The sequence below is a fragment of the Copadichromis virginalis genome, linkage group LG7 (genome assembly GCF_057382275.1).
Source record: "Copadichromis virginalis isolate Kocher_CV1m ecotype Utaka linkage group LG7, C_Virginalis_male_GT1.1, whole genome shotgun sequence".
Taxonomy (NCBI): Eukaryota; Metazoa; Chordata; class Actinopteri; order Cichliformes; family Cichlidae; genus Copadichromis; species Copadichromis virginalis.
Genome location: NC_140624.1, coordinates 64,820,999 through 64,842,062, shown reverse-complemented (window position 1 = coordinate 64,842,062; position 21,064 = coordinate 64,820,999). Strand labels below are relative to the sequence as shown.

General features: G+C 41.4%; 1 protein-coding gene across 5 annotated transcripts in view; it reads right to left on the bottom strand.

The window, feature by feature from the left end:
• The window catches only part of ppfibp2b (PPFIA binding protein 2b), a 94,702-nt gene that overhangs the window by 9,285 nt on the left and 64,353 nt on the right, over positions 1 to 21,064 (bottom strand). Inside the window, exons 7-24 of one of the 5 annotated variants that reach the window (XM_085464750.1) lie at positions 16,772 to 16,999; positions 15,774 to 15,866; positions 14,115 to 14,243; positions 10,492 to 10,603; positions 10,285 to 10,317; positions 9,175 to 9,236; positions 9,005 to 9,080; positions 8,823 to 8,905; positions 8,657 to 8,724; positions 8,511 to 8,576; positions 8,369 to 8,429; positions 8,100 to 8,147; positions 5,323 to 5,479; positions 4,830 to 4,862; positions 3,673 to 3,705; positions 2,412 to 2,547; positions 2,196 to 2,315; positions 1,955 to 2,105 (exon numbers count right to left, since the gene is read on the bottom strand). In XM_085464750.1, coding sequence (XP_085320876.1) covers positions 1,955 to 2,105; positions 2,196 to 2,315; positions 2,412 to 2,547; positions 3,673 to 3,705; positions 4,830 to 4,862; positions 5,323 to 5,479; positions 8,100 to 8,147; positions 8,369 to 8,429; positions 8,511 to 8,576; positions 8,657 to 8,724; positions 8,823 to 8,905; positions 9,005 to 9,080; positions 9,175 to 9,236; positions 10,285 to 10,317; positions 10,492 to 10,603; positions 14,115 to 14,243; positions 15,774 to 15,866; positions 16,772 to 16,999 — 1,689 coding nt within the window. The remainder of the gene's footprint in view (positions 1 to 1,954; positions 2,106 to 2,195; positions 2,316 to 2,411; positions 2,548 to 3,672; positions 3,706 to 4,829; positions 4,863 to 5,322; positions 5,480 to 8,099; positions 8,148 to 8,368; positions 8,430 to 8,510; positions 8,577 to 8,656; positions 8,725 to 8,822; positions 8,906 to 9,004; positions 9,081 to 9,174; positions 9,237 to 10,284; positions 10,318 to 10,491; positions 10,604 to 14,114; positions 14,244 to 15,773; positions 15,867 to 16,771; positions 17,000 to 21,064) is intronic. The other 4 variants (XM_085464746.1, XM_085464748.1, XM_085464747.1 and 1 more) reach the window with 4 other exon arrangements.

The window sequence follows — 21,064 nt, the reverse complement described above, 5'->3', positions numbered from 1 at the left end:
CATGATTTTATGTGGCTAGGCAGCGATGTTCTGGAGCAGCTGCAGATGTGAAATCAAAGACTTGCTTACACTCAACTATTGCAGTAGTCGCCAAGTAGTATGTCAAAATGCTACAACTCCCATGCCATTAAGAGTGGGGAGAAGGTCTGAACAACAGAACCTCTGCTATCTCTTCGTAAAGTCTAATGACATCCATTTTTAGCGTGTACGATCAGCAAAGGTTGTAGCATTACTGTAGCATCAGTGCATCGTCTGCATAGTGAAGTGCTGTAATGAACGGCGGACCTTTTTTTTAAAAAATTGACCCTCATAGTCGAATGTGGAATGATGCTGAAATAACTCCAATAACAGGCAAAACATGAAAGAGTTTTCCAAATTCTCCAAAGTCTCCTATCTGTGAAATTATTGTTTAAAAATATTTTAGTGCTTTATACATTCATCGAACAAGTGAAAAATCCCTGGTCAGATCATGGGAGGAGACGCAAATCCCTTTAGGTTCGCGTCAGGAAAAGCATCCAACATAAAACAAATCTGCCAAATATAACTTGCAGAGCTGCTGCAACAGCAGCAACCATCCATTCGCTCATCCTTTTCAGGGTGGTGGGGGGGTGCTGGAGCCTATCCCAGCTGTCATAGGGCGAGATATACCCTGGTTGCCAGTCTGTCTCGGGGCTAGCACACAGGGACACCATTTGCTCTCACATTTACTCCTGTGTTTTGGACTGTGGGAGGAAACCACGCATGGGGAGAACATGCAAACTCCACACAGAAAGATGGTGGAATTGAACTCAGGACCTTCTTGCTGTGAGGCAACAGTGCCAATGACGTGCCACCGTGCTGCCCGTGCTGCAGCAACCCTTTGTGAATAAAGCAACAGGTTGAAGTAGCCTCTTCTACTGCAAAAGTGGTTAAATTGGCAGATAATGTGGAGCACCCATAAATTAATAAACCTGCAAAATATTAATTCAATCATTGATAAAATGACTGACAATCTGACCATCCATCCATCTCCTTCCGCTTATCCGTGGCCGGATCGCGGGGGCAGGAGCCTAAGCAGAGAAGCCCAGACCTTCCTCTCCCCAGCCATCTCCTCTAGCTTGCCTGGGGGAACATCAAGGCATTCCCAGTACACCCAGAAGGTGCCCAGGAGGCATACTTGTCAGATGCCTGAACCACCTCAACTGGCTCCTTTGGATGTGGAGGAGCAGCAGCTCTACTCTGAGCCCCTCCCGGATGGCTGAACTTCTCACCCTATCTTTCAATCTGACTATCTGATGGTAATTTCATTGAATTTAAATGATTAAACTAACCTTTTAGTAATAAAAGCCATTCAAGTTCTGGTTGCACCTAAATTTAAAGAAATACTGCAAGCTGCATACCATAAAGGACAAATCTGAAAAGTATATTCAAAGACCCACTTTCTATTAAAAAGATGAAGAATTTAATGAAGAACAACTTAAAGAAAAATAACAAAATGGTCAAAAACCAAGGTAAACACAGTACATAAATAAACAAACAGTTGTGTACTCCAAGCAGAAGGATATATAAGGTGAGGTATTTAAAAAGAAAAACAGAAACTCCTGATACGGCGATCCAAGGTTTGACAGTTTCCATGGATCACAGTATTAATATAGATTAACCCGAAGAAAGAAACAGAACTGATCAAAATGATCTGGATGAGATGCAGAGAAAGGTTGGAGGTGGAGATGAGGTGTATGATGTGACAGTGTTGAAGGCGAAACTAAAGAGCTGGTTGAAAGGCAGAGGCAGGCGTTACTAAAGACCAAACAAACAGACAGACGGCAACAATGATCAGACAGGTAGAAATGGAAAATATGTGACACGCTGTATGGAAAACCAACACAGTGTGATTGTGTGTGCCGGTTGTCTTAGAAGCATCACTTTAGGAACCACACTCTATAAAGCAGTGATGTGTGCGTTTGAGTGTGTATACCTTCTCTAGGTCTTGTGGCGTGGCTGATAGCAGAGTCTGACCGCTGGTGACCCACTGGCGAGCGAGGATGCTGTACTGACCTAGTCCAATGTCTTCAATCCAGTCACACACCTGCTCTGTGTTCCACTTAGAAAATGGCGTCTTCAGATCTCTGCATAGGAACAAAACACCAAAAAGTGAACCGTGCACCTAATCACTACTATTCACTTTATTAATATAGATATTTTATTAATTAATATACTGTGTTTTCCCTGGACGGGCCAATCGAGGTCCAGCTGTAGCTCTGAATCCTCCCCTCTTGAAGTCTCCTAGCTCTGGGTCATGAACTTGGACAGGACTACCCGACTGACTGCGACGGATCCTTGCAGACAGAAATGAGAACATGAGTATAAATATAAAAAGTTTAGGACACCAAACATGCTGTTAAGTGTGTGCTCTGTATATCCTTAAAACATACTTCCCCCAGAGTTTCCTAATTCCTCTGTGACCCTTCCTGTTCTCTGGTGAGACAGGAGACTGCTGTCCAGAATCCACTCCAGAGGACAGCGGGGACTGGTCTGATGGAAAGCACTCCTCCAGCTTCTCTGAATGCTCTGCCACAGGGAAAAAAACAATGAGGAGGGGAATCACTGCAGGAACCTGAGGGGAGCTCTGGGATCCAGAGTATCTGTGTTTCCTGCTATGGACAAGAACAACATGAACATCTGCTGCTACAAATTAAATCACACGTACGGGAGATTGTTCTGTTTGGAAAATTGACCGTCTCACATTGAGATTTTTCATACATGCAATAATAAACCACTTTTTGTACAGCACTACACCTTTTATGTGCACCAAACCAACAGTTTGAAATTCCCAGTAAGGTCCTCTATTTCTGATCACAATATTAAAGCTCCTACTCATACCTATAGTCACTGTTCTGGAATTACTTTCCTGGCTACTTCTAGGTCATAGGCTTTGTGTTTAAGCAAATATTCAATACTAAAACCTACTACAAATAGTCAAAGGACAACTCAAAAAGAGATTTAGGATTACTCTAAAGAAATCCCAAAACACAGCACAAACACTACACATCCAAAGACAACACAAAAGTAACCAAGTGACCACAAAGACACAAGAGAACAATTGCAAAAAGAAGGCTCTATACACAAAAACAGAATTTCACTACAAAAGAGACACGAATTTGTGTCTGAGAGAGAGACAGGACTACCTTAGAGAACACAAATAACCATAAAGATATGCAAAAGACAAAACAAAATAACAAAAGAAACAAAGCTCCAAAGATTTGCATCCCACAGTGACCACAGAGATGCTAAATTGCTGCAAGAAAGGCTTTAAACAAGGCTAGAAACAAATCTGAAACGTCTGCAAAAAACATAAAAAAATATACCAAGTGACTTGGTACAACCAACAACACAAAGAAACAGGAAGATGCACAGAGCAGCTGGAAAAAAGACACCAAAGGAAAACAGCTACTAAGTGGAACAAAGACATAATTGTTAGAAAAAGACTCAAAACTACAGTTTGTGTGTCTTTCTCCTATGTTGGAGTGCTTACTGTGTCAGAATTCAAATGTGGCTGTTAAACTGTCCAATATTTGACAGTGCTACATAAAATGATGCAGATAACCTATTTAGCCCCAGAAACAGACAAGCTGGCAAATTCTTCTCAACAGGTTTGTAAGACTCCTACACTTAGGGGTGAAATGATATACCCACCAACATCATAGAGGTCATGTTTTCCAGGAGATCCTGATGCAGAAGAGGTTAGTTAAGTGAGAAGGATGCAAGCAGAAAAAAAGCAGAAGGCATTATTAGTCAAAGCGTCTTTATCTCCGAAATAAATGCTGAATACATGTTTGATTGTAAAGCAGAGCTGTTGACGGTTAAGTCTTTAGAAGTACTCTAAATTACTGCTTCAAGCCCATTACTCTAAATATCTGTCTCAGTTAATATGCGCTGACCTCTGAATATGCATGCTAGTCCATGCTACATCTATCCATCCTATCTGCCACTCAGTGGTAGGATCAAGAATATCTGCCCAAATATTCTAGAACCAGAAAACGATTTTCTAAGATAAGTGCAAAATATACAGGGTTTCTTAAAAGTCCTTGAATAAGAACAGTAATGTATTTTAAATAGTGCTCTCATAGACTGTATAGAAAGGATGGACACAGCCAACACAGTACCACAGACTGGTTAGTGCAGCCTTGTTGTGAAGGATCAAAATGAATGTTCTCCCCACAACAGTCTTCAGATTGTGAAACCTATTTGAAGCAGCTACCTTTTGATTTTGAACACTTGCTCCTTCAACAGGGAGCATCAGCTGTGGACTGTGAGCGAGTGCAACCCCAGTGAGGCCACGAGAGCGAGTGGGAGCGGATGTCAGATTGCATCCTTCTTTGTTTACTTTGGGGTGTTTTAGCTAGTTGAACTTCATACATACTTAAGCTTGCACTCCTCGCCCTCTCGCAGTCCTCTGATTACCCTCCTGCCTTCTTAAGCTCTGGCTCTGTGTACGCAGATATACGGGTGGCCGTGTGCTTTTATGCCTATTAGCTTTAAAGCGTATGTTTAATTCAGCAAATGCTGATGCGAGAGAGGCGGGCATTATCTTCGACAGCTCTCTGAGTCGTGAGGGAGTCCTAATAATCCTGGGCTTTAAAGCTGCTTCATCCTCAGCGAAAACGGCTGCTCACCCTGACTCCGCTCACCTCTCAGAAAATCTTGTTTTGCTCACAAGATAGGTGATGCTTTTGTTTGCTCAAAGAGGCTTTCTCTCAGTGACTTCACAGTCACAGAAACACTGCGTTTCAGTTCTTCTGAAAGTGTATTTTCAGTTTTGACATTTGCGTTTCTGTGAGGGCATACAGTACCTAAAACCGGAGCACTGGCACTCCTGCAGCGAACTGCAGTCAGAGCACAAACAGGAGACAAGAGCAATCCGACAGCAGAGCAGGCATGAGGAGGAGGAGAAAGAAAAGGCACAGAAAGGAAGCAGTGGGCGAAGAGTTAGTTGACAAAGACAAAAAATATTTTTGTTTTGTTTTGCTTTGCAGTGCCAAATGATCTGTTCACTAAAATCACTTGCTTTTTATTCCAAGGAAAAGTTACACAAGAGGGGAAATATGCATGTTGGCTTTCTTGCAAAGCTAAATAAGATGTGTACGGTCACTATGAAGCTACAGCCAGAAGGCTGCTTGATTAGCTCAGCCGAATAAATGTATTCCCCAAAATATACAAACATTTAAATTTTTCCCTTGAGTGCAAGGTCATGCAGATTTTTTAGGTTTAAATTACAAAGAGCGAGAGACCTGCATTTGAGATTTCACAGATTAAAACATGGTGCTTAACAGATACAACACTAACTCAGACTGTAGTCCTGGCTGTGGCTGTGGACAGGCGAGAGCTGGACGGGAGATAAATACTCTCCGTCTCCGTCGCCGTTCAGCTCGGCCCGCGGCTCGTTCTTTTTACTCAGTTTCCCCGGCAGAGTTTGGTACTTGTTCAGCTCCATGTGGGGATTCTGTACAATATAAAAAGCAAACAGTGTGTTACTCTTTCAGCCAAGTCTGGCATCACATTCCAGATATAATCTTAAAATGTATACAATTCAATAAATTCACTGCAGCTTTGAATCTAAAATGATTTTCAGACACCTCTGACTCTAACAAAGTGGACACCTTAATCTCTGTAGTGTTGCTATGTGGCTCCGATTCTCTTTTTTTACATTCTTCTTTAACTACACTGAAAGTTAGTGGCTTTACCCGATGGCTTTCATAAGATCACAGCGGGGCCGTGAGGTGATTTGTGTTTTTCCTCTGTTGCATAACCGTCTGTCCTTTAGACAGTGAATGTCTGATGATGCTGGAATATAACCGCACATTAAAGTCATCGGGGTCTGAGAGAATAACTGGAGAAAGGCCAGCAGAAAGAAACAGCTGGGAGGCAGCTGTGATGTCAAGTACTAGCGACAGCCACTTCAGGTGGGTCTTGGCCCTTTTGTGTGTGTGTGTGTGTGTGTGTGCGCGTTTGTGTGTGTGTTTGTTAGTGTAGACGCAGTATGATTATACGATTATATATTGACTATAATGCACTGTGAACTTGTCATGCTGAGAACAAGAGGTCAGAGGGCACCAGGACAGTTACATCACTGTTTGCTATAAAGCACAACATTACTACACATTCTAGCAGTTTATAAGTGGCCTCACAGAAAAGACGACAACGCTGTGAGCTTGTTTTTGTCTATTATATCCCTCGAACATATCACTAGGTCATCAGTCATTACTTGTTGATGTAAGTGCATCGGGTATATTTAAGAGATGCTTTGCCTTGTGTGGATCTTTTTATGCAGCCATATAACTACTCACACAGAAACTACTCCATTACTTTTTGCTTTTCTGTTACATCTCTCAGTACTCTGCCTCTTTCTGTATGACGAACACTCTGTGTACTTTCAATGTATGATAATTAGTATGTTCAAGTCTTAATTCATATGGCTTGATACTAATTAGTATGTCCCCTTGCCCTTGATTGGCTCCTCCACTTGCCTGTCCTGCTGCTGCCTCCTTCCCCTGCACCTGATTGGTTCCACAGTAGAACGTTCTTTACTGCTTATTAAAAGATCATTTCACCCTCCTGCTAGAGAGCTGGGGTCCAATCTCTACTTAACCTTTATTTATTAAAGTTACTTTTTTTAAAGTTAAAACTTAGTATTAAAGTGTTTCCTGTTATTTGTGAAACACGTATAATGAGGATGGATGACTTGCTGGCACAAACAAAATAATGCGAACCTGTTAGAAATCACTGAATAGGATAGAAGAAGGAGCGCATCATTCTAGACGTTTTAGACTATTTGTTTACTTATAATAACTACAAAATAACAGAAAATTTAGGAACTCTTAGAGGAAAGTTGCCCATTACCTGGACAAAAACAGTCACAATCACATTTTATAGCCAACAAATATTTTACCCTTTCATAAATAAATAGATTTTCTGCTTGAAAAATGTAAGCTGGTGGCCAAAAAGAAGTCAAAAATCATCAGGTGAATGACGTGATAGGTGAAAATTATGTTTGGCATTAAAAAAAACAGCAAAAGCAAGAATGTGGTCATGATCCAAATTTTAGAGGGATATATGTGAATATATCTTTAGATACAGTTTCTTATCAATCGGGGGGGGGAGAGAGTTGGTCATGAAGATTAGTTAAGGAAGGAGAGAAGGAAAGTGGCCCTAATATATCCCTGTGGCCGCTGTAATAAGAACTGTCTGAATTCTCTTAATACTGAAGAAAAGGTGCTTCAGTGCTTCATTTATTGCCTCATTTAACAGAGGAAACCCTAATCCACCCTTTCTGAAAGGAAAGGTGATCATCTTGACAATTCAAAGCATCGCACGTCAGACCATTCACAACAATAAACGATCAAAGTAACTGACGTTTGGTGCAGATTATCACATAAATAAATCCTGCTTTCTTATTACATAACATGCAAATATGTGGATATGTTTTAGCCCAAAGCTGGACTATGAACCACTCTGTTAAAATTCCTGCTTTAATCAAGGCAACGACTACAAAGGATCATCTCTTTAGTCGAAAGAGAAAATACGAGTGGACAGCAGGGTGAGATTTCCTGCGGGGAGTCTACACAGGAGAGGATTAGTGATGTAGTAGAGACGAGAGACCACAGAACGTATGAACCTGTAGTTTCGCCAAGTAAGATAGCCAATGTGATATGAGCAGGTGGTGGCGACTACATTAAAGGGTTACCTCAGTAAGATTCACCGTGTTGTTCATTTTTATACAGCCTGCATAAAACAACAAGGTAAAAACAGACAAGGCAAAGTATCCAATATGTGTTTGAAGCTCTTTTTGTGCCACGCCAACATTTTAATGAGCAGTCGGATTCTCTTTTCCTTATGAAATTACATCTTCCCCTGACTTCATGGTGTTTTCCATACAGGTCATGGAAAAACTGATTAGGAGTCATTTTTTTTGACTATTTGGCCACAGCCCAAGTCTTGTTTATATTTTGATTTATTTCATCTTCTTTACAAAAAATATATACTAATCCTTCAATCTAAAGATATATAATGAATACATGGGATTTGTGTAGCTAAATGTGTGACATCATGTTGCAGATCAGTACCTCGGCCCCTACATCTGATTCACTTTCAAGTGGCTGGATCTCTACAGCCTACAGCCAACAGAGAGACGGGAGAGACCAGAGAACACACACACACAAACCCAGAATTAGAAGGTTAGCAATCACACAGTCAGATTAACAGGACGTTAAAGATTAGCTAGAAAGGACTGATTTAAAGTACTTTTTAGTAAGCAGATGTGATAGGCTGGATTAGATAGAGATTAGTATGTTTATATTAAACAAGCGAATCGTGGAGGCAAACACTAACAGACCTTTTGTAAAGATCCACTCTGCAACTCTTCAAGACTGCTGGACATCAACCGGCGTCGATGCCTGCAGAAAAAATATTGTATCACTGACATCTGGTTAAGCAGACGTACACTTTGAATGTGCTTGTACTGTAGCAGGGCTTACCAAGACCCATTAAACAAACTTGGGTCAGCAGCGGACACCAGCGATGTCTCCACAGAGTTCTGGAAACTGCAACAGACACCGCACAGAGTTAACTCAGAGTCTGGCGTTCATTCATCGCGTACAGTACGTGCACTGCACGTTCATACCTGAAATCCAAATCCCTCTGATACGGCGATGAGGACAACATAAGCGGTGACGATCCTCTTGATGATAGCTATGAAGGAAAAAACATTTTTTCAAAGCATTTGTGGAAGTGAGATTATTAACCCAATAATTCTTTGACTTTTATTTAAAATTTCTTGTGAATCCTACCTCTGATCTGAGGATGTCAGAGTGTGCTTTGTGAGTGATGGCTTTGAGCTTTAAACTGCCGCTCAGCTCCTCTTCACTGCTTCCTGGTAGATAGAAACCAAAACAATTGGCGGCATAGTGACGTTAGAGAGAAAAGACAGGTTTCCAAGCAGAAACTCACAATACAGAAAAAGGAAGCTCACCCTGCGTGAGTGCCATGACCTCCCTCATCTTTCTGTATTGGCTGAGCAGAATGGTAAGCTCCTCTATACGCCGATCCTGTTATCACCAAGGCAGAAATGGTCATTCTCTTTTTATTTAATCTTGTTGTAAATGATATATATTGTAGCAGTGGCAAAAATTATTTCATTACCTTCTCGTCATTTGAAGCCAACAAAGACTCCATCCCCACCTTTAACCTCTGGTATTCCTGGTCTAACAAAGAAGACAAAGAAGTTAAAAAGGATCCTATTGTACCCTCACGCTAGCTAGTTAGATCAGGGCAGCTGATGGGTGCACAAAGCGGTGCTGGTGACAGACATGAGAGCCGTGCAAATAGGACTAATCAAGCAAAACAAATACATGCTGACAGCACAACTGCCCATGCAGCATCACCTGGGACACACGTGGAAACTGAGCATTGTCAACAGCACCATTACCGAGAGAAGAACTAATGAGGCTTGCATCAGTATCAGCCACACAAACAGATTTCATTTAACATCCTTTCAAATGCAGAAACGTATCTAAATGGGATTTTTTTTGTTTATTCAAACGACTCAGCTTTGAAATGATATGCATGTCATCGGTGGCTTTAGAGCAGCATTTATAAGGCAACAAGAAAGCAATGAACTGCAATATGACAATGCCAGGAGGAAAAACAAAGCACAAAATGTCAGGATACTGCAACGCTCTCTGGTGACTCCTCCTGCAGGAATCAATAAACTAGTTGCATAGTTTGATCTACTACTTGTCCCACTCTCTTCTGAGATTTTCTTTAGATGACATGTTTATATTATAGTCCTCTCAATGTGCTTGTTATGTTCTATTTACTCAGATTTGAATCTATTTTTTTACATGCCTCACTGTGTGCATTTATCAGTGTGTTTGTGTGGTACTTTTATACTGTACTTTATATTCTATGTGTTCTTCCCAAACCGGAAGGCACTTTGGGTGAACTCCTGTTAAATAAAGATGATTCGATGTGGTATAAGAAGTTTGCACAGGACAGTGGACGCTGCATAGCCTGACACTCTTCTGAGTCTTTTTGATTTGAAAGGATGTACAGGCTCACATCACAGACACACACTGAAGCTTAGCTGTGGTCCACATTCCTGATGAAGAGACTACTTAGCCTCGACATTTAAAGTGTTTCCCTGTTTGGTTTTAAGTTTCACATTTGAGTCATAAATGACCAAAACAGAAAAATCCAGCTGTCCAGGAGGTTGCTTAGAAATTAGCCCCATTAGCAACATAAATGCCTTACATTTGTTAATCAGATGCTTGATATACACCTCCTCTACAGCAGAGGGCAGCAAAGAGTGGAAAAAACACAAGCCAAGTGGAGAACAGAGAAGAGAGGAACTGTTGATTAGATGTTACAGTAATCAGAGTTGACAGACGTGCACATCGCTGCCTCTCACACTTATCTGCACTGACAGATTTGATTGGTCAGACTGTCAGCTGAGTGTACCTCTCTCTGCGTTGTCATTGGCGCTGCCGCCTCTGGCCAGCAGCTGGGTCTGTAGGCACACGATCTCAGCATCTTTGGAGGCCAGGAGCTGCTGCAGCTCTGAGATTTCTGCCTGTGGAGGAAGTCAGAGTAGATGTCTGTGAACTGGGTCGATCTTCCAGGTCAGTGGATGTCTGTGAGCTGTAAGTGTGAAGCAACTAAGCAAATCATTTTTCTTAAAAAGGAATCATTTCTAAAAACCAACCAGCCAACTGATGAGCCATCAGAGTAACACATAAAATGAGTTGTGAATTCTGAGATTATTCTATATTATCATCATTATTATTATTATTATTTGGCACTGAGCACCTTCTTTCAAATAAAAACTACACAATGGAAATATAAAACAAGCACTGAAAGCCACATGTAGCCACAAGTTATTTTGGTTTTCTGCTTTAAATCAACCCCACTATTTCACTTTTTTACAATACTTTGTTAAAACAAACTCTACCACAGCTTTCTCCACACGATCTAAGGAACCTGCATCACCACTCAAGCATCTATCCAATGGAAGTATTTCTGGCAAAAAAACACAATTTCTGACACGTACTACAGTCTCCACCCTCAGCTGTTAACTGTAACATGACTGACATTACTGCATTGTAGGGATGGGTATCGAAAACCGGTTCTTGTTGAGAACCGGTTCCCACTGTTTCAATTCCTTGGAATTGTTTGCCATTTTTGCAAACGATTCCCTTATCGATTCCAGTCGCCCCGAATGACGTCACCATGTTCCGGAGCATCATTTACCTGGCAGGAAACACGGCGGCTCAAACGCTCAAAAGTTTGGTTATACTTTACGAGAACAGATGACAACAGGGCAACTTGCAATACTTGCAAAGTAGATATTTCATTTAAGGGAGGAAACACTACGAATATGCAAAAGCATTTGCTCACAAAACACACGATAACCTTAAATGAATGTCATGTTTTTAATCCCGCTCGACTCGTGAATCTCAACCCAGCAGCAGCGGTAACGTTTGCACGTCCTCTCCCGTTAATGCGGCAGGTAAATAATCAACTAACAGTGCATATTATGTTAGCGCGATCTGCCTTATTACAAACCTGCCATTACTGTGCATTTAGGTGATCATGATGAGAGAGACAGACAGAGTCTGGCTCAGATGCTGGCAGTTGTCGCTGCAGCGGTGTGTGTGTCCGGTAGCGTCTCCTTTCAGGCCGGGATAGACGAATGTCACCGAGCAGTGACTGAGTTTGTGGTCAAAGGCTTGCACCCATTTGCCACAGCAGATGCCCCGATTTTTGGTAAGTGAATGTGTTTAATTGTAGGCAGGGACATTACTGGATATTCTTGTGTAATTGCTACAGAATAATTTATGTTATACTTTGTTATTGTTACAGAAGAATATTTATTTTATTATTTTGTATTTACAATTTTTTTTCCTGGGGACTCTGTGACCCCATTGAAGAGCCGTAGGCTGGATCTCGTAAGATCTCACTGTTGGGTTTGTAAGGCCATGTTACTCCTAAATTTCTATCTTGTTCAAAGAGAAGATATAAAACAAAGTTCTAAGCTAATCGACCTCTGTGTACTCCTTTTTTTTTTTTAAAGAATCGATAAGAGAATCTATAAAGAATCAAATCGTTAAACAGAATCGAAAATTGAATCGGAATCGTGAAAATCTTATCAATACCCATCCCTACTGCATTGTGCCCAAACAACTGAAAATGAGGCCAGGACGATGTGCCATAAACTGCACTTGGCTGTGGGAAGACTTCTTAACAAATTTATAGCATAGTACAAAAAGGTTTTGACAGATTGTTTCCTCTGAATAATTGGTTCAGTTTTGTTGAATGACATTCTGATATTTATTTGATCTATCACTAAGCAAATATGTGTGTTTCTGTGCACTGCATTCATACAGTTTACGTAACTTTAGCTTACTAGCATTATCTGATAGCATAGCATGCCACCTTCTCATGCTAATATAGTTCTTTTTGGCTCCAAAAACAACATGGCAATGGTCAAACAAACAAAATTTGAGGTCCAGGAAACAATAGGTGGCATCACTTTCATAATGTCCATCTTTTATATACAGATGGTGTAAAAACTACATTGTTTTTGTAGATTTGGGGCAGAGGACATATTTAAAGCCCCACACAACACAGAACACCCCCACATATGTGCGTTTGTTTTATGTGCATTTGTCCAGGTGAACTTTTGTTCTCCGGCCAGTAGTGACAACTTTCAAGAATAACCATTTCAAGATTATCAATCACGTCCATCTTTTATATACAGTCTACAGCCTAGTGACTAAGAGCTAAGAGCTCAGTCAGACCTCTCATCACTTTAATTGAAGCCAACACAAACGGACAAATTAGGGTACCGATGCTTCCGTGTAGGGAAAATTCAAATACAACAGCAAAAGGGAATGTTAGCATCAAAGGAAGAAACATCTTCTGCAGTATCATTTTTTAAAAGAAACAATAATACTGATATTTTATACATATGCAAGCGTTAAGCCTCGGTCTTATTTTTCAGTATTGACCCTCTAATATAATAAAAACTGCTGTACTTCAGTCTGCCTTCAGTCACATGCAATCCACGTTTTCTTTATCCATTACAACTTTCCTATTCTCAGACATCAGATTAAATGACTAAAGTGCCAAAATAAGAATTAAACAGGAAAACATTTATCTCCAAAAAATCATAAAGTGGACCCTGTTATTTAAGCTATTTGCTTGTGTCTGCTCTGAGGCCTTGACATGTTATGACAACCTAATCTGAGTTAAGATGAAAAGAATAGTAAAAACAAGTAATCACACATTATGCTAACAAATACAGTGGAGGCAACAGCTGAAGACAACAGGTGTGTGCACAGACTGTATGGTGGCATGCTATAAGTGCAAACTTAACAATGCCTGCAGCTGCTCTGCAATAAAACCCAGAAGCAAAAACCTACAATAGGGTAAGAAGCAGGGGAAGCCAGAGAATAACTCAGAGATGTGCAGGGTTTTGTTACTACCATCAGATCTGTGTTTGTCTCGAAGGCTCCAAATATTACAGAGCATATAAAATAAAATGAAAGGCACCAGCCAGGAAATCTGCTGAAGTGAGACTATGTGGAAGCCATCATTACCGTGTTATATCCTTAGTGCACAATATGAACACAGTAGGGTCGCACAAACACACAAAACTGATAGAATCAAATAAATTCACAAAATCCATGCAAACGCACACTAAAAATCACAACGACGGGAAAGAAAAAGCCACAAGTAAAAGGATGGAATCTACTGGTTTCTGCTTTTAAAAAATACAAACCTTGTCCTTATCAAAACCAGTGTAGGTTTTGATTTATTTATTTATTGTGTAGGTTTCTCTGTCCGGTCCCTTCCTGCTCAAAGGGACAGGACAGAGCTTCACAGCTATCGCAAGACCAACAAAAACAAATGCAACTAAGGAAACTAAGGAAAGAAAAGAAATGAGAAAAAAACACGAGAAGGGGAGGAGCAAGACGAGAAAAGTAGAAAAGAAGAGGCCAAACATAACACTAATCATAGGAAAGAAATCAACACGGGGAGATGACAAGCGGCAAGAGCAGGAGAGGAGGAAGAGGAGGCACCTGTGCGCTGCGCCAGCGCTCCTCCCAATGCTGCTTCTCCAGCTGTGTGTGCTCGACAGTCAGCTTGAGGCTGGACAGCTGGGTCATGAGCGACTGGTAACACACATGGAGAGAGTAAGAGATAGAGAGCTAGAGAGGGAGAGAGGACAGGAAGAGAGTAATGACGGGGAGAGATTTAGGGATGTGAAGAGAAAGGAGGAGCGGAAAAAAGTGAAGAGAGCAAGCCGCAGAGAGGGGTTAGTAGAGAAGAGGAGAGGAGGCGGATAGTGAAGGAGGGAGAGAGGAGGAAGGAAGCACTGTAAGCACAGAGAAACCAATGGCAGTTTGACCTCCTTCAGACAATATCCAACAATATGTTAGAGAGAGACTCTGTCATAACAAAGGAAATGAAGCTGCACGTCTCTGCTGCTGAGAAACACAAATGAGTGAAGCTCTGATTATTTCATCCTGATGAATGAAGGTTAAAGAAATTCACCTGGTGACAGTCTGATCAAATTATCGAACGTTTACGTATAACATCACAGTAACACCAGCTGTTAATTTTATCTTCTGTTACAGTATCCAGCATCCATTCTTGTCTACATCTGCTCTATTTCCTTTTTCATATGTGCAATTATCAGATTAGGAAGTCCGTCCTTTACACAGGTTTGCTGGAGTGACTTCACAGGCCAGTTTCCACATTTTGAAAAGTCTTCTTCCAGTGAGTTTGATGAGAAGTATACACCACACTCACATCTATGATATGAAGTTAGTCAGATTAGTTTAGAGCAATGTTTGGATTCGTTTAATGTAAGTCTGGAAGGGGAACAAGCTGCCTGGCTTTGTCCAAAGGAAACCCACCCTAATGAAAACTTCAGAGCTCATTAAGTCCCATTTTTTTATTCATTTTTTATTTATTCTATTGTATTCTACACAAAATAACTCTCGAAAAAAAAAGCAAGAGCTGCATTTTATTAAAAATAGTGGAAAAACACAACAAATCTCAAAACTATATATGCGCTCCTTACAATTTCACATCAATAATGCAATTTAACTTAAATTTAAGAAACGCCAAGAAAATACCAGATGGAAGATCTCAGAGACTAATGAGCTCAATTAGTGATGTTGTTGGATATTAAAAAAAACATCTTAAAGAGGCCGAGCTGTTCAGAAGAAAAACTCGGAAGGGACTAACTGCTCCGTGAAAAACTATGTGGGCAAAGAGTTCAACAATTTAAGGGTAAAATAACAAAAGATTAGAGAAGTTCAAAGTATTGGGGCATTGCATCATAACATTTAAAGATCCAGAGATTCTGGAGACACCTCTAGACCAAGTACCAAGGCTAAAAACCAATGAAACGCTGCAATTTTGGGGCCCTACGACAAGTGAAATGGACATCTGTGAAGACACCACTAATACTAAATGATGTTTACAGATTTTGGAGTAACATTGAAAGAACTTCTTTCGCACAGAAGACAATGCCAAACCACAATTTACATGTTTTCCAGCAGTAGTGAAACACATTTTTAAGTCTTCATATTCAAAAATATAATAAGATTTCTCAGTTTCAACATTTGATATGCTTTTTGTATATGTTACACAGCATCCCAGCTTCTACAAACAGATTTTAAGTGCATGTAAAATGCATTTTACACTGCTCTGTGTGCTTTAGCGAGTACCTTGGTGGCTCTTAATTTCCTCTCATACTGGCTCTTCTCTCCCTCCAACTCATCCACTTTGCTCTTCAGCTGCTTAACTTCTTGTTGCAAATCCTGCAGAAAAGCCAAACCATAGCATTCTTCAGTTAGCCAGACCACTTTACATACATGTGCACAATTACGAAACTTTTCTGATGTTTCAAGCAATTCTCAAAAAAAGTTATACATTTCATCTACATGTCACAATCGGCACGAGGTTCATCTACATGAGTGGGCACGCATGCCAGCATATAAATGGGAGGGTATTCAAACACCAGGTTCACATTCAGTGCAGTTATAAAGGTCCCCGGGGCCAGACAGTGGTTAATAAAGGGAACAAGATCCTCCTGAAACAGACACCACAACGTGCAGTTAACAACCAGGAAACCCAGAACACTACTGAAAGCCTTCCGGGTCGCACATCTGCCAGCTGCGCACTGCCACCATCTGGGGGAAACTTTGGACAGCAGGGTTATAGGGACCGTAACATGACCCATCCACCTGGTCAGTGTATTAGGAAGCTGACAGATGTAAACTTTGTTAGTGGAGGAATCACTGTCATGCAAGGAAACCACATCGAATCTAATACAAAACACAATTCTGGTCCTAAAGGCAAGCTTGAAAGGATTTATAGAGACAACATCCTGATCGGTGCTGAAATACATTCCAAATGTTTCAAATACTTGAGGAGTTCACTCTACGTCATACTGCTGGAAGACTTTTTAGGTAAATAACTCCTCAAATGTATGGAAGCATTTAGAAAACCCAATCGAAAGCCTCAATCACTGCAAGAACCAGAGCAGAGTGTGACCCCAACATCCTGCAGTACACATACAGACACTACAAGAGAGGTTGTTAGCTTGATTCTGTGGAATATTCCAAATACCGGGTGGTGTGTGGACTGGTTAAAAGGGAAGAAGAGAAGAGAAGAAATGATGGGGAAGGAGGGTAAGATGAGTTCATCCATCAAGTCTCCCTACGTGAACAGTCTTTCCTCCATTGTGCTGCCGGGCATCAGAGCCAGACAGGCTCAGGTCCAAGCCGACCAACCCAACTTGAGGGCTGTAGCCCTGGGCTTGGCCGTCTCTTGGCTCCCCCTGCTGGGCCTCCTTCTCCTCCAGGGCCCGTTTCTCCTGAATGCGAGTGCTGATCTCCTCCTGAAACCTGCACATCTGCTCCTGGAGCTCACTGATGAGATTTACCACACACTAGGAGGGTTGGAAGACAAATGAAGGGTGGCAGAAGAGGTGAAATGGTGAGATGAGGAGAAGAAAAGAGGAATAAATGAAAGTCAGTTGAGAGGAGGAGAGGAGAATAAAACATGAACTTATTTGTTAATCAGTCAGTACAGGGAAAATGGTTGATGCCACATCTGGATCACTGTTGGCCATTTGTAGTAGAAACTCAGAAAACACATAAAAATCTTGTGAAACACACAAAGCACAAAGATTTACACAAACACTTGAAGCGGAAGAAAGAAATGCTTAAATTCAACTGGAGAAAATGTTAGAATCCTAGAAAAGAAGGAGCATTACACCTCAGCACATTGACAAACAACTGAAAACACAAGAGTAACTTTTACTCCTTTAAAAACTTTTGCATTATGCAATGCCCTCCTCTTGTATTAGTGCTGTAACGGTGAGATTGTGGGAGACAGATGCAGGCAAGGCATCATGCCTCACCGTCTTACATTGTTGAAATAGTGTGAAAAACAGATCTGGGCTCATCTACAGCGCGAGTGTTTCTGCGCCACCTCCCTGCTGGCTCAATGTGACCACTGACAGGAAAGGAGCGACCACTTTATTCTTAAGGTTAGTCTGGGGTCAGAGGAAAAAGCAGGAAGTCTAGTGGAGTTTGGAGAGCAGCGGTGAGCAGACAAACACCTCCTGACAGCCAGAATTAGAGTGGGGTGGTTAAGAATGGGTTGTATTGTTTGGGCGAACTGTGCTCCAACTGAGTGGATGAATCATTGTGTCCAATTAAATCAAGACAGTGGTCACAAATCACTAATTTGTCTCAGAGGGTTTTCCCAGTCGAACCAGCTTTTGTACAGGAATTAAAGATCGAAAGGTCAAACACAACACGCCCCGTTGTGATACGACCACGACACTTTAGGCGTTCCAAAAGCCCTCAACCAACAAGTCTGTCATGCTGATGCACTTAGTGATTTTGCATTGTACTGGCTGTTAAGCTAATGTCGAGCGTATCCACTGAGGACAGATCAGGGCTAACATCTGTCTTCTGCTGACATTAGAATAGTTTCCATGGCAACTTCTGATGTTGCACAATATAAGTATGATACCATATTGTAAATATAAAAAATGGCAATAGGAACAAGCTGCCAAGATTTCAGTCTCTGTCATTGTGCTTCGTGGCCTATTTTACATTTTACATGAAAAGCAGCTCAGCAGGCAGGGCTGTTTTAAACTACATAAAATCCACATTTCAGGCATCTAAAGCATAATTTTGTATAAGTAATAACCCCATCTGGCGCACCAGGGTTATTATATCATGCCTGAGCTCCAGCCAAGTCTAGTCGCATGGGAAACAGAGCCGTAACCCAGAATTTAGACCAATAAAACAAAACAAGACAGGATGTAAAGACAGGAAAAAAACAGAGCGTACAATAAAGAAGAGACATGAAGGTGCACAGAGCAAAGTCTCTAACTGTTCTTTTTGTTCACACACATTAAATGTTGAGCAAACTGTTGGTCTAAGAAAATGTCACAGCTCAGGGGAATCTTGTTCCTGAAAAGTGGTTGCTTTAGTACTTAAAGGTGTTCGTGAGACGGCAGCGAGCCTGTGTGTGGTGTTGGTGTGGTTTCCTGAGGTGAAAGTGTTTGGCCCCGAGGAATGCTCAGAGTGGATGCTTGCCATTCCTCCTGACAGCCTACCGGAGCCTCGCAGCTGTTACTAACCACACACACAGACACACGCACAGACACACACATCCTGACTTTACTGACAAAAATGCAGCCCCATCATAACGTAAACAAAGCAAAGCACCTCAGCTGCACACCGGACATGTTGGATTCTGGTGAGTACGTATGTGCATCTCAATACTGAATCAATACTAAACCAAGACAGCACCAACTTATAAAAACGGCTCATTGACAGGACTGATGTTAGATTTATGTGGTGGAGCCTCAAGCTGAGAGAATAGGCCTCATGATCCCTGAAGCAGCCTGAAAAACAGACTAGATAAAGTGAATAAGTGCCGCCCAATTCCTGTTGAAGTTTGTGCTGCTTTTTTACATTTTTTGCAATATAACCTATTAAAAAAGGACTGCTTGATAATATCCTGCACTATTTTGTTTAATCTGCCTGTTAGATTTAATGACTCATTAACTGAAGGTGCCGAAATGCTGTTCCGGATTGTTCCAGCTCATTGGCTACATGAACTCATGCATGTAACCTAAATGGATTTTTTGGATACATTTCAGCACCAAAACTACTGTGTTAGGTACAGGCATGATGCCTTGGATTAACAGTAGCCACATGCTAGAAAGTGACAAGATTGCATGTAAAAGATGGGAACATGCTGCAAATATATTTCTAGGAGCACACAAACGGATTTACTAACATCTGCGATATGCAGGTTACTGCTAATTGCACCAGTATTTAATGCTGAAAACAGGTATTGCATTTTTTGTGCTGGATATTAAAATGAACTGACCACCCGTGCTAAGCAAACAGTGCAACTTTTGTAAATCACTATTTTAAACCAACATTTTAAACATCAATTTAACAGTAGTGTGAGACAAAGTGGTGCAGCTAGCATGACGTGAGTAGAAAGTGCCAAGATGTTGGCACTTTCTACTCAAACCAAGGGTTTGCAGGCAGTTTTCTTATGAAATAAGGATCATGTCAGGTACACTAAACTCAGGTTCACTGTACCTGAAATGGTATCTGAAATACTGGACAGCTCCCAGGATTTATTGACAGAATGTGGCTTCCTGACTGAATAAAAAAGTTTTCTGCTAAGACAAATGTTCTTCTTGTTATTGAGTGAATGTGAGCTTTGCACAAGAAGCAAAGTCAGCTCACACTTGGTTTTCTCATAGAATCCGACATCGCTGGCAGTCACGTCCTGCAGGATTTGCAGTGTGGCTATCATGCACGTTCAGTTAATGTGCACCTTACAGGTCAGAAAACAATATTTCAAACTACATCCTGTCACTTTTTGTACATCAGCCGTCTGTTCCTTCTTTTTTCTCTGTCCTCTCTCTTTTCATCTGTTCCCTTCACTATCTCCTCCCCTCTGATGCTTATCACACTCCATCCATGTGCGGTTGCAGAGTATGGGCCCCTGCGTGTCAAAAATGCTGTATCGTGTTTATTCTATCAGAGCACGGCCCTGGATGGCTTGTGATAGCTTTACACACAGACACACACACAGCGAAACCACATGAGCAGCCTTAGTATCCGTTTGTGCCAGTGGGAAGCAGCTGGGTGTCACAATGAACAAAGTCCACACAAAGAAACTAGTGAAGACAAGCAAAGGCTGCTCAGCCGGACTTGGTTGGAATGCGTGTATGTGTGCATCGTTATTGTGCGTTCTGTCAGTGAGGGAAACAGCGTCCTAATGTAACTCTCACCTTCACCGAGGCCCAAACCTGTTGCTGAGCTGAGCAGTCGTTTTCACCTACAATCATTGGCCACTTCATTGGGTACACCTGTTCAAGTGCTTGCTAATCAAAATAGCTAATCAGTAAATCAAATGGCACCAACTCAATGGATTTAGGCATGCATGCATAGTCAAGATGACCTGCTGAAGTTAAAACTGAGGACCTACATGGTTGTTGGTGTATTTCAGTGGGTGCTGATCTACTGGGATTTTTCTGCATAACCATCTCTACGGTTTACAGAGAATGGTCCAAAACAGCGGTCCCCAACCTTTTTTTGCTCCACGGACCGGTTTATGCCCGACAATATTTTTACGGACCGGCCTTTAAGGTGTCGCGGATAAATACAACAAAATAAAAGAAGTTTTAAGAAAAGAAGATTTATTCATAACACGTGAAAAGACCCAGGAAAACAGAGTTAACGATAAAAACGATAACAAAATGACGCTGAAAACCGATAAAAACCCTGAAAACCAGACATTTCACACCTGAGCCTCAACTCTCGCGGCCCGGTACCAAACGACTCACGGACCGGTACCGGTCCGAGGCCCGGGGGTTGGGGACCGCTGGTCCAAAAAACTGAAGATACCCAGTGAGTGACAGTTATCTGTGAGAAAAAAACCTTGTTGATGCAAGAGGTCAGACATG